This window comes from Nilaparvata lugens, chromosome 1 (assembly GCF_014356525.2).
Source record: "Nilaparvata lugens isolate BPH chromosome 1, ASM1435652v1, whole genome shotgun sequence".
NCBI lineage: Eukaryota > Metazoa > Arthropoda > Insecta > Hemiptera > Delphacidae > Nilaparvata > Nilaparvata lugens.
Window position 1 is genome coordinate 36,692,476 of NC_052504.1, and position 13,906 is coordinate 36,706,381.

The 13,906-nt window shown below is 33.7% G+C and overlaps 1 protein-coding gene across 3 annotated transcripts in view; it reads right to left on the reverse strand.

The window, feature by feature from the left end:
- Positions 1 to 11,861, reverse strand: part of LOC111049134 (bestrophin-2) — a 34,222-nt gene extending 22,361 nt beyond the window's left edge. For 2 of the 3 annotated variants that reach the window (XM_039420530.1, XM_022335145.2), the window contains exon 1: positions 10,491 to 11,857. In XM_039420530.1, the coding sequence (XP_039276464.1) occupies positions 10,491 to 10,669 (179 nt within the window). In that variant the 5' untranslated portion in view covers positions 10,670 to 11,857. Of the gene's footprint in view, positions 1 to 10,490 lie in introns of all 3 variants that reach the window. The other variant, XM_022335146.2, reaches the window with a different exon arrangement.
- Positions 11,862 to 13,906: the final 2,045 nt, after the last annotated feature.

Genomic DNA, 13,906 nt, shown 5'->3' on the forward strand with positions numbered 1-13,906 from the left:
GCGTAAAACCGTCGGTCCCATTCACCAAGAAACAGTCGCTCATTTTAGTCATGTCATTGATCAGGTGCTACCCGCACCTGAAAACTCTGAAATCACATCTATGCTAGGTCACTCGATAATATATTTTTTAATCTTTAATTTTATTCCTAAAGTCCTTAATAAGGGTGAAAACACATCACAGTGGCCAGGAGTAGCTCACCTGTAATGATTGGGCATTGAACTAGAATCATCATCAAATGCACAAGTTTGACTGAAATCGCCCGTTAATAATATGTTCAAGAGGAGAAATGTTAGCATGAAAAATGTCAAATTTCATTGACAGTAAAAACTTAGACGTTGTGTTTACAAACTAAGTATTTCAAGTCAAGTGGAAATTGATTCATTGCCAAGTAAAAAAGGTAAGCAAATCATGATGATGAGGGGGACCGCTTCCTCAACAATTCGGTTGTAGTTGAAGAAAGAATCTAGAAACTGATGATAATCGTGGCTTCCTTGATCATTCACTTTCAGACTAATACATTAATTACAACATTTCCATTGGAGGTGAAGCTATATAGTTAAAGCGAATTTAACTAAAATTAGTAGTTCTGTGAACAGTAGACCTCACGCAGTATTCTCATCCACAAGTACCTGATTGAAACTATAGACCTTATGGAAATACAGCAATAGACTGGCTTCTCCACACATCTGTGTAATCACTTGTCAGCTGATTCATGATGAATAATTCTATAGTCTGATTTTTACTCTAATATTTACGTATGAAGGAGGCTCCTTTTTTCTTCCTTGAAATGCGAAATTTCCAAAAAACCTTGTATATACGTCGACGCGCAATTAAAAAAGGAACATAGCTGTCAAATTACATGAAAATCTATTACCGTGTTTCACCGTAAATGCGCAACATATAAACATTCAAACATTTAAACATTAAGAGAAATGCCAAAACCTCGACTTTAATCTTAGACCTCACTTCGCTCGGTCAATTACAATCCTCTATAATACCGTATAGTTTTAATTAACTCAATTACACGGTTGGGTCAATCTATTTCCTTTTTTTATTAGGTTAAAATTTCACAATATTAAAATGAAAAAAAACAGACACAATCTATTAGGTTTGTTGAAAGTATTCCTTCATTGAAGAGGTTAGTGAATTCAATCTTTTCCTAAAAGCAATGATGATTGAAGAACCTACTGTAGCTTATACTTTTTCTATTAGCCGATATCTTATGAGCACTTGAGATCAAACGCCGAAAAATTCTGCTTGCAAATAGGACTGTCTTGTATTTATCTGTCCTCAGATCGGAGCTGGAATATTGAGAATCAAAATTATTACTCGAGCTTTTGTTTTGATTATCTAATTTAAGCCACTATGATGCTTGAAAAATGTCCGGCCGGAGATTCAGTGTTATGGTAGACTGACTCGTTTTAATTTTATCTCTAGTTCCTGTTCTTGTGACTTTTATTTGTAATACTCATTCTTCTTTATCAGATGAATCAGGATCTGCATTCGGGTGATTTACTGTGCCCTCTCAAACTTTATAGTTGGAGGATAAAGTTTTGGTTCTCTTTCAAGTTCGTAAATAATCGAAAACATCTTTTCCAGAATTCCTTCTAAATTTAAATTAAGTGCCTGGAGGGGGAAGCCAGCCAAAAGTTATCAGCTTGCATTTAATTTAGACTGCATCTGCAGTATATTTGGTGAGTCTATGGTTATTGGTTAATCTTAAGAAAAAATATGATAATAATGATCATTGCTAAAATTATGAAGCATTGTAGTAATGCATAAGTTGGTAGATGCATTTTTCATTATCAATGAAGGTTTTCATGTTAAATTTTATTAAAAAAAATAAACATTAAAATGAAAAGTTATATAAAAATTAGTATAGGCCTAGGTGTGCAAAGTTAGGATTTCAAATGAGCTTGAATTTGCTGAGAACTTTCACTTAGCAAGCAGGATGATTCACAATAGAGTAGAAAGAACCAAATAGATTATACATGCGTCCACACCATAGAGGTGGATTTCGTGTAGCACATCCTTATATAAGTGTAAGATTTCAACATCTTCATTAAATTTATTTTCAAACTAAGGATATTCTATTCATGAATGCGATGGGTCTTACGATCATACTTCAGCCGAGACTGACGACTATTAAAGTGCTCATCCGATAGCAAGGGATGAGTGATATGGCTAAAAACTTTCGGTTATATCTGGGTTCGAACCCGGAAACTAGCAAGTATAAAAACAAATAAGTTCATTACTGCAACATTTTTTCATACCTTTATCATTAAAAATTGAAACAAACATTTCATGCTCATAGCACATCTATCGCATCAAGTTTCTTAAGTGTTCAGCAATTTACAGTCTCAGACTATACGGGATAACTGTGCCGAACCCAACCAGCCAATAAACAAAACAATTTTTTTAACGTTATAATGGCTAAAATTATTGGCCAGGCTCGCTTGTTCCCTTGGCGATTCTATTGGCGAGTTGGAAAGCATCCAGCCATCGCCATCATCAGACGCGCTCACCAACTGATTCAATCGCACGTGCACTTTTGTCTAGTGTTAGAATATCTCACAATAAAGTGAGTGATTCAAAGGGAAACAGTGATTCATTACACGAAATAAATTAGCATCCTGATTGAAAGGTTCAACAGTTTACACACTGTTGTAGAGCAAACATTTCGGGGTGTGATAAACTTTGTAAGAGAGGATTATGTTATTTCTTCTAGTTCAATTGCACCGGTTCCTTGGGTTTGGTAGGGTGCTAACAAAATTGATTGCAACAAAGAAAATGCAATTGTAGAATTAATTATCATTCATCTGAATGTTTCTATTTGAGTATTTATTCTGTTGTCTATCAAAAAATATAACTCCAGCAATTTTATAGACAAACAAAAAAGAATGTTTTAAAAATGTAAATTAGAAAATAAGGGCATTGTAAGGGCATTAGGTTTAAAGATAAATTCTGGTCAAAAACTTTCCCTTTTTATCACAATATATAAATTACGGATAAGAGCAGGAGACGCACGCCTAAGAAAAAAACATCAATAATTGTTTGTTATTGAATTTTATTTATTTTTTGTGTAGGCGTAATAGGTAACTTACATTCTTTACATAAACTGTTGTTTAAAACTCTAAATTCTCTATCTTCAAACGTTGATCTAACGCACAGCAGAAGGAACACTATGGAAGGAGAGAACACAGGAAGAAGAAAAAACTATGTACTTTCCTTTGTGTCCAAAGCCTCCTCCAAACTCTTTATATAGGGTATCCTTTACTTAAGCTTCACTGTTGACAGATGTCTGTTCTAAAAGAAAATATGTGTTGCATTGTAGGACCTAATTGTATTGGCTCAAATATTAATTTATCTACTGAGGAATTTGTTTTTATGAATCCAGTGAGTGGCTAATAAAATATACTGTGTAACAATTTTGCCAACTGTTGCTTTTGCGGTACTTTGTCATGGCGGGTACAGATTCTGCTTTGTTGTAAGCAATAAAAGTATCTTCCTCCTATTTCAGCAATGATTATTGATAATTTATTATCATGATTCGCTGGCATCAATTGGTGTTCCAATGCTTCGCTTCACATGAATGATACCGTCGCACTAATTTGAATTTGGCAGATGAAATAGTTTGCAAAGCATGCTTGTGAAGGAAAGATATAGCCTTTAGAGGTTTGCACAGTCTATAGTATTACATTCATTTTCAAAAAAGTGAGAAAGCCATCTATTTTTATCTTGACAAGACGTGCAGTGGAGATCATTCATCACATCGATTCCTGTATCCTTTAAGAAGTTGGCCCAAGTAATTGATTACCGTCTGTCTATAAATACGTTTCTCAAAGACAAAATAAGTTTGAACGTGTAGTAGGTAGCTTATTACAATAATGTGTTGTACATGTATGAAGAATTAATTTTGAGGTGTTTTATTATATAATTTATCGCATGGAAGTTATAAAAAACAATCTAAGTATTTTCTTTGCAGAAAAACTCACGTTAGAGTTGTGTACACAATTCGAGTATTCGAGTCTCGTACAGTAAAAACTTACATTACGGTGGCGTAATGAAAAAAGCAAGTAGTTTCCTAAAAAAAATTTTATTCCATGCAAAAGCTTCTCAAATTATTTTCATTAGCAACATTACTTTTTTATCATGATTAATTGGAACCAAGAAATTTGCTGTTAAAATTCACGGATAGGCTACCTTACTAATTGAGAGTGTTTAGAATTGAATTTTCTTCCTAAAAAAATTTGTAACAAATGTTGTTTCATTTGAAGATTTATGGCATCCATGGTTTCATAGAAAGCTGTTGAATTTTGAGCGGGATTAAATGCCACAAGAAACAACCAGAGAAGACTTCTTTTCAAGAAAACCTTCTTTGATTGGTTCTCGTGGCATTTAATCATGATTAAAATTTGTCGGGCTTTCATGCAACCGGACATATGTATTCAAATAATCATTTTGGGCTACTATTGTATTTGGTAACAACGAATATAGTCTCTTCGGCTGACAGAATGATAATACATTTTCGAATTTGTCACTTCAAGTTATTTTCAATTTTTAATGTAAAGAGGGATGTATTTGGTACTCGTTTATTTATTCAACTTCATACTTTTATAAAAAATAAAATAACTTTTTGAATCCAGAAACACTAGAACAGTTAGATAGGAATGTGGGCAATTTTTTATAGATGGAGATCAATACTCAATTTGAATTTCAAAAAACTGGAAAATTGAATTATTTCATCTAAGAGAAAATTTGTTATTTTTACTTATTTTGGTAGAATTAATATAGTGAGGTATTTATTGTGGTCATAGAACCTAACTATTTTCTATCAATTTCTAAATAAATAGTTCACAAGAGATATTGAATTAAGAAAATTGTCAAACTGATTAATGGTTTTATTAGTTAAATAGTCAAAATATAAGTTAGTATTATTTTTATTTTTGTGAATAATTGTTTTCCGACTTTCATTTTGTAATATTTCATTGGTTATTCATGAATTGTGTTATTTATACCTGTTCTCAACAAACTTGTCTTTGGCTGGGATTTCCATTAACTTTGGATGGAAAAATCAATGAACGTTAGCAGTGAATATTCAGTTAGTTTATGTTGAAAACTGCTGGAGCTGGTGTTATGTGCAGAAGCAACAGGCGGCAGGCGGCGTGATTCACAGCGTGTATGCACCTCAAAATAAATGAGCTAGACAACTTATATTGTGGCTTAAAAATAAACGTTCAACAAGGCTCATGTTCTAATTGGCTTGTTTCTAAACTTTCAGATCAAAATTTTACATCAAGAAGCAATGATCAGAGTTCACTATAAAATATTCAGATTAATTGGAGAGGGATGTGAATGAGTTACTCTGCACTGCGAGTGTGAAAACCAAAATCGAAATAGGGGATGAACTGAGAGGAAAAAGGAAGAAAATATTCTGTACAAATTTTCTCTTCTATTCGAATACATGCCAGGTGCTACCTATTAGAATAGAAAACGTACTCGAGAACAATTTTCTTCTGGAAAAATTATTTGCTTATTTTCTCGGTATAAATAAAATAAATTATGAGATACTGTAGAGAACTGTAAGTAATAGTTGGTTCTCTTTTAGTTTTTATACTTTTACGTTTTTTCATTATCTCTTATATTTGTATGTGTACTAGAATGAAGAATTATCAAATATTAATATCTAGACGTTGTTGAAAGTGCAATAAAGTATTTTTCAATAATTTTTACATATCATTTCAGTTTGCAAGGCCATAACAATAGCATTTATTGAAGAGATAGCCTATATTCAGGGACCTGATGCCAATGTTGGAGATTTTGTAGAAAATGGATCATGGTATAATCTGAAAGGAGGAAAAAACTAGAATCGGCTGATTATTTAGAGTCTTTTCTTTCTTCCCTAGCTACTGAAATAGATAAGTAGCAATTCGCATGGAAATTAAAGTTTGAAGAGTAAAAAACAGTAGCTCAATGTAGCCTAAATTAGTGATTTACATAATCGGTTTCTCTAGACTAAAACGAATCAGTTGAGGGTAGAGGTCGTAAAAAATCAAAAGCACCTTGAAATTCAATAATAGCATAATTATACAAAAACTTTTTCAAATAGTGAACAAAAAATGTATAACATATTCATCTTGACTACAGATGAATCGCCATGAATAAGTAATATTATGAAGGCATTGAAAATATTGTGAGTTTCTTTTAAAAAATATTCGTATTCAACTTGTTGAAGAAAATTAAACAGTAGCGTCAAAAATGGAGAGCGGTGATATGAATACTGACTGACGAAGTTCTTCATGCTTCATCATCTGTTATATTTTTGCATTATTATCGAAATTGCTAAATTGTTCATTTTCCAATTTCCAATCTGTATGACTCACAAGACTCCAAAAAGTCTTGATAATACACCAAACTGTCTGAGAAAATTCTTATTCTGATAAACCTTCTGTATTTCTCTATATTGTGTTCTCGTATAAGAAAATCCCAAACAGTCATTAATGATGAATAAACTGGTCATTCCAGCCCCACAAAATTCACTATCAGCAACAAGTGATTGTTGATAACAGACCTGAATACAGATTACAGACCAGAACCAGATTACAGACATGCAGCAGCCTAATGCTTAAGGGCATTTCTATTAGCATTAGGCAAGCTTTAGCGGTGGGCTGGCTTATATCTACTAAAGAAATAACTTTGGGTTCGAATTTGTTTCCTTTTCTTGAAAACCCTCTAATAATAAATTAAGATTGGAATCTGGAGGCCATTCATCATCGAAAAATGTACTATATTATTAACAATAATTTAGACGGATTTTTTGAATAATTCACCACAAAATATGTAGTATTGTACTATCTCAAATTCTTATTAAATAATAAATTATAGATATTACATAACGAATTCTATTTCTTTCATAATGCACAGTGTCTCAGGAATTGTTTTCAATCTTCTGGATTTATATGTATATACTTGTAGCCAGATAGTTAGGTCTAACAGTTGATTCAAAAACTTTTTGGGGAAAATTGGAGACAATTTTACAATTTTCTCAGTCTAAGTCTACAGATGAACTCTCTCCTCTGTGTTTTTTTTATTCTTAAGATATCTATAATAGATGTCTTTGTTTTTCTCTTCCGTCTAAAAAGGAAACACCAATTTAAGATTGATTTATTGAGTTGAAATATAACTATATTGGGTATGTAGTCCTGGATGAAATGTTGTTTTTGAAAATAAGGAGAATGAGGGGAAAACTGTCAGACAGACCTGTCTTGTCAGGTCAGAGGCTTGCAAAAATTTCTTTCATTCTTACAAATTGAGTAAAATATAATGAATTGGGTCTCCGATTGGAATCCGAGTGGAAAAGCAATCTGTCTTGGAGAAAAAATCGAGTCAATAAACGTGAGTTTTCACTGAGTTTCCGCTACAATGAGATTTTGTTCGCACAGGAGAGGGCAGAGATGTACTTTGATTAAGAATTGAAAAATGTTAAATGTTGGAATCAAGTTAAGTCCCATAAGAGTTGAGAATTAGTATACCGACTAGAATTAAGATGTGAATCAAATATACTTGAATTAAGAATATTACAAGTCTCAAATTTACTAAAAGGATTCAAAACTCTATTGTTAAGGACTCTATTGTTTCTGTAAATTAAATAATATTATCTATTGATCTGTTGAATCTATGATTTCTTTGTTTACCAAGGTACCTAGATGTCCATGGGCATAATACCCGTAATAGGAATAGGCTCGACCTCCCGTATTGCAGGCTTGGGAGAACGCAGGTTAGTTCGGCTTACATGGTGGGAAAGATCATCAACAAGCTACCCATTACAGCGGGGACTCTGCCACTGGCAAGCCTGAGGAGAAAGTTGAGGCTGTTCCTTGAGGATCACCCATTTTATGCGCTGAATGAGTTTTTCAGTTGTGAGAGTGCTGCTTTGGAGCGGTATTTTACTTGATGCCTGCTCTTGCCTTAAGTGCATGCTTTTTCTTTCATTTTTAATGACTTGTCTATCTGTGACCATCCAATGTGGTTCACATTATGGACAGAAACAAACATAATAATAATAATAATAATAATAATAATAATAATAATAATAATAATAATAATAATAATAATAATAGAATAGATGTATTCTAGGTACATTGTTGTTTGCTATACCATACCTCAGTTGAACACATAATTTTTGTTGTCGTTTCAAGTTGAGTAGTTTGTTTAATGATTTCCACAGCTTATCTTGCTAGTTTATTGTTTTGAACGTTTTCATTCAGGAATAAAGTCAAGTTTCATTAATATCATATCAAATGTTACATTTCCATATTTACTTGAAGTTTTCATGCATTTGCTTTTAAAGAAGTAAAGAAATGTTAAATCGTTGGGAAACAAGTAATGGGGTATAGGACGTTTTTAAAATGGTACGGTTCTTTATATATAAGCTGTGGGGTCGTATTTATCAACAATCTTAATATCAGATTTCCAAAGCTGAGTTCAAATTTGTCTATGTGAGATTCACTCCAGTATTACTTTTGAATAACACCAATGCTAACAGTTTCTTACATCAATCAGTGCGATTATAGTAGCCTACTTTGTTGCAAGACAACGTAGTCGTTTTCAGCAAAGAATAAACGTCTCAAAGGTCTAGCATTCAAGCTCCACAATCGTTCTGATTGGCACCTGTTATTATTGTTCCCTATTGTGAGGTCCATGTTATAATGGCAGTATTTGATTAAGATTGGTGTTGCTATCCTTGTCTATCATCCGACACTCTCCTTTCCTAACTCTGCAACGTTGCCAGATCGCTTTTTAACAATGTAGAAATTTATAAAATATTCAATTTAAATTATAATGAACATTTATTATTCAGTCATTGAGAAATATATTATCTTGACAAATAAAATATAATTGATTATTTTAAACATGAATGAACAGTTGATATTACAACTATCCTATATATATAAGGCAGTGGCAAGGCAGAGAGTTGGCAATGCTGTTCTCCTATCTTTCTCCACCCACTTACATTATAACGTGGACGTCACTATAGGCAACCAAACCGAACTTGTGGATAACTATATTTATTAAATTATGTTTAATAATAATTGTATTGTGCACGATAGTTACATTTTAATGTACTTGACGATGTCCATGAATTTGTTTTAAATACATGACAATACAAAATGATAGGTTGATCAATGTTCTCAAAAATTGTTTACAAATAAGACCTTTGGTATAAGAAAGAAACGTTTAGTGTAGCCTATTAAAATACAATCAAAGTTATCAAGAAGTAGGCTACCCTTTATATTTTTTCAAATCATAGCTAGTTCCAACACATTATCAAGTGTTACTCAAATGGCTCTAATGAGTTAAAATGAGTTGTGATTCAATAAAATAAAAAGGGTAATTTACTTGATAAATTTTATTGTTTCAATAAATATTCTAGTAATATAGTAATACTCTTAATATAGTAGCCTTATAAAGAAAAGTAAGTGTTTGTAGTTTATTAAATAGTTTATATTAAGGTGTATTGTATATTGATATAATTATTTTTAAGTACCTTACGACGTTCAAATGCTCATGTCAAAATAAAACGATTGATTGTTTTAATGTTCTCAACAATTACTCATAAATGTAGTACAGAATAAGAAAGAATATCAATTAATAATACAGGGTGATTTTTTAGTCATTCTACCCAGTCTTTAATTCATTTGTAGAACGGAATTTCATTTTACGTCTGAACTACTGAACAGATTAACTTGCAATTTTACATGACAATTCTGAATTTACTGAGGATGGTCATAGGCCAATTTCCATTGTTATCAATCAATTCATTCTAATTTATTAATTAAAACAAATTTATTTATTTGTGATTCAAAGTTCACGCAACTATAAAGCCCAACCAAACAGGACATACTCCAAATAATGACTCTATAACTTAGTTGATAGCGCGCGCGGTTCATGAATCAAAGGTTGCGGGTTCGAGACATATCAAACTAATTTTTGCTGCAAATTCTCAACTCTTATAAAGATTATCCACGTAATTTTGAGCAAAATAATAAATAATTATTCAATGTTTTCATATTTCCTGGGCATAAGGAGATTTCATTATTTTAAAACACCAATTTTTACCCGGTGCAAAGCTTGGGTTACCTGCTAGTTAGAAATAAATTATCACACACATGAAATACGGTAACATGACTCTGTAGTATATTATCTATATAATAAATAATGAAGGAGAGAACCGGTTTATACACTTACGGGATAGGAAATTCTCGAATCTGAACTACATCATCACGTCTCAACTACTGGTCTGATTGACTTGAAATTTTGCATAATATAGATTCTTTATTTACCGAGGATGGTTATAGACCTATTTTTAATTATTCAAGATTTCATTATTTCAAGTTTTTAATTAGACCCTTGCGGAGCACGAGTTAGCTGCTAGTAGATATTAATACTAAGTGAGGAGAGGATGTAGTATAATAAGTGAGGCACTCACTTCTTCTGCTCCTTGGTAAAGACATTTCTGTAGAGCGCACTGAGGCAGCCGAAGGCGACGAGGAATAGCAGCAGTTCGCGGTAGATGAGCTTGTAGAGCGACCCGCGCCACATGAACAGCAGCCGCGTGAAGCCGCCGCTCGTTGACGAGGCCACCTCATACTGATAGCTCACCGTCATGGTGGAAGTCGTGCACCACGAGTCACCACCACATCACCGCGCCGCCACCGCTCTCCGTCTCGGAAGGTGTCCTCCTTCTCACGCCCACGAGACTCTGTGCCAAAAATAAATTGCCCAGATATAAGACAAGTCCGCGCGTTGTTGGACGCGAGCCTATTGTCTCTCTGTCTCTGCTCAGCTCTGGGATGGCTGGCTGACTGACCCCTCCCACGCTCCACGCGTGCACACCTCAGCGGCGAACGCTTCTCCTCCCATCAGGCCAATGACGCCACAATAACATGGCTACAGCTGTCTTTCTTTATTGTGACGACAAAAACAATAAAACAAATCATCATAATGGCTTTTTTTTCTTAATAATGCAAACTGAATTGCGAGGGAATTGAACCCTCGTGCCATAGATTCCAGAGCATCTACTGTCCAATTGTAATTTCAAGATTAATATATTTTTGGTGTAGAAATTGTGCAAAAAAATGCACTGTCAGCATTGCTGTTCAATCTTGCCCTACACAAGGTGGTACACGAAATAGATCCTAAGGGAAACATAATATATAAGTCCAGACAGGTCCATGCCTACGCTGACGATAGGTTGCCCGGAACATAAATACACTGAAAGATGTATTCTCGACTTTGGAAAAAGCAGGACGCGATATAGGTCTTATGGTCAATGATAACAAAACCAAGTATTTAAAGATGACTGCCGCTGTAGCCAGAAGATGCAAAGATTTGAAATTACACTTTCGAATCTGTGAATAATTTCACATACCTTTGCACAGACTTTAACATCAATAACGACCTCAGTCAAGAGATAAAGAGTAGGATAAACCAAGGATATCGGACCTACTACGCAAATGCCAAGTTTTTAAAATCAAAACTGGTGACAAGAACAACTAAAATAAAGCTCTATAAAACCATCATCAGACCCATGGATCAGAAGCATGGACACTCTCCGTCGTTAACGCCAATGCCCTCAAAATATTTGAAAGGAGAATTGTTAGAAAAATATATGGGCCTGTATTTCACGACGGAGAATTAAAAATAAGATCCAATGAAGAAATTGACAGAATTTTACAAGGAGCCAATATTTTACATTTTGTCAAATCCAGGAGAATCAGCTGGCTTGGACATGTATACAGAATGAGCGACAATAGAATACAGAAACAGATGCTTGAAGGCAGGATGCTGGGCACAAGGGAGAGTTAGACCGAGGAGACGATGGCTGAAAGATGTTGAGAACGACCTGATGTCAATGTCAGTGAGGGGCTGGAGACGAAAAGCAGTGGTGCGAGATGAATGGAGGCAAATAGTTGAGAAAGCCAAGGCCCACCCAGGACTGTAGCGCTTAGAAAAGAAGAAGGTGTAGAAATTGATATGGACCTAACGTACATATTTGTACGATTTGAGACAAAATTAAGAACTATAAGAAGTTTTGGGCAGTAGGCAAATAGCCTGTTTTTCTTTTCGGACCATTCTTCGCTCTATCCAATAAATTTTGGGATCTGAAACATGTCAGAAATTCGAAACTAGAGCGTTGAACAATGCATTGCAAGACGACGACGGGAGCGGGACAATTCTAAAGGCGTGGTTGAATGGTTAAAATTGTCACGCGTCAGTGTGTTCAACGCTTGAAGAAGTGGAAATCAGTAAGTATAATAATCTTAATTACGTACTCTTCCCCTAAAAAACATTTCCAACAAGATCAAATTCTAAGAGTGAATAGAGCCTTCGTTTTTAATGAAGACTATATATAACAGCCAAAAGCGTGTTCCATATACTCTCAATCAGTCATCACAGAGTTGATGAAGTTCTGCTTTGAATAACTTTTATCATGTTATCATGATTGGATTAGATGATTTCTATTAAGATGCAAAAAAAAGTTGAGTCGAATCCTCGTTCGATTAAACAATAGATTGTTGATAAATTATAGAATAATTACAACTTATCGGCACATTGACGGCTTAAATTATGTATAGAAATAAATTGACTTCCGTCAGAGACTCTCCACTAATTAATGCCATACGAATAGTATAATAACTATTACAATTCACCACTCTATTTTCAATAGTTCAAAAGTAAACACCATTTTATATATTAAATTAATATTATTCTCTGCTTTTGAATAACTCATAGGCAATTAGCCATAATAAATTAATACAAAACGCACTGAAGGTCATTTTGCTCTGATTAAACAGGTATTTTCTTCTGTTTTACTGGTAATTGAAAATATTGAACATTACTTGAAATATTCGTAAATACAGCCTCAGATAAAATAATTTATCAGGCTACATTATCAACTCTATAGTAGATAATCACTGTCAAGTCTTCGTTGAAATAGGTACTTAAAATTATTCCACACAGTGCCGGTTAAATTTTAATCGTGATTAAGCAATCAGAGATTCCGTCTTATCAAAAAGACCTTCTCTGATTGGTGGTTCACGTAACATATTAATCACGGTTAAAATTTAACCGGCTTTTGTGGAACCGGGCCTTAAAAGAGTATTCGTGTAGGTATTCCTCGAGCGAGATCAGAGTAGTATAAAAAATAGCATTAAGTTTAATTGAGATTTCTGAGATAATATTGTTGTCAATTCAAAATTAATATGCTGCGAGATTTAAAATAAAGGAAATATTTCCAAAATGAAATAAATGTTGACGGTCTTTGTCAGATGCCTCATTGGAGAACTGAACAGTTCTAGCCATTGGAACACAGTTCCTCGATTCTATGAAAATTCGCATATTGATTTTCATTTCAGTATTGACTAAAATGTATTTTGAATGAGACTTCAACGAGTCCACGCCTCAAAACAATGAAATCATCACGTTCTCTCTCAGAACTGTAAAATAGTGTAGTATCTACTACTGTACGTACAGGGTACAGCACCCGCAACCATATATTTACACAAATTGATCCACTAAAAATAGTTACTGTCAACAATAATCCACAGTCCTAATTAATGGGATTTCAACACCAACGAGTAATAATTGGATCGAGTCGTAATTGAAAAAGACAACGCTCAGATACCGTTGCAAAAATGTATAAGAAAGTTTCAAACAACCATTAAAACCAAATGTAATTGAGAAGTAGACAAACAGAAACCTTTCGAAAAAGTGGGTCAATTAGGTGTTAAGCGCTTTACCAATACAAAGTGTGAAATTACAAATGAATAACTAAAAATTAACTTAGTTTTTCCAGTAATCGTATTCCTATTTGTTTCCACAGCATATAGCATCATCTTTCTT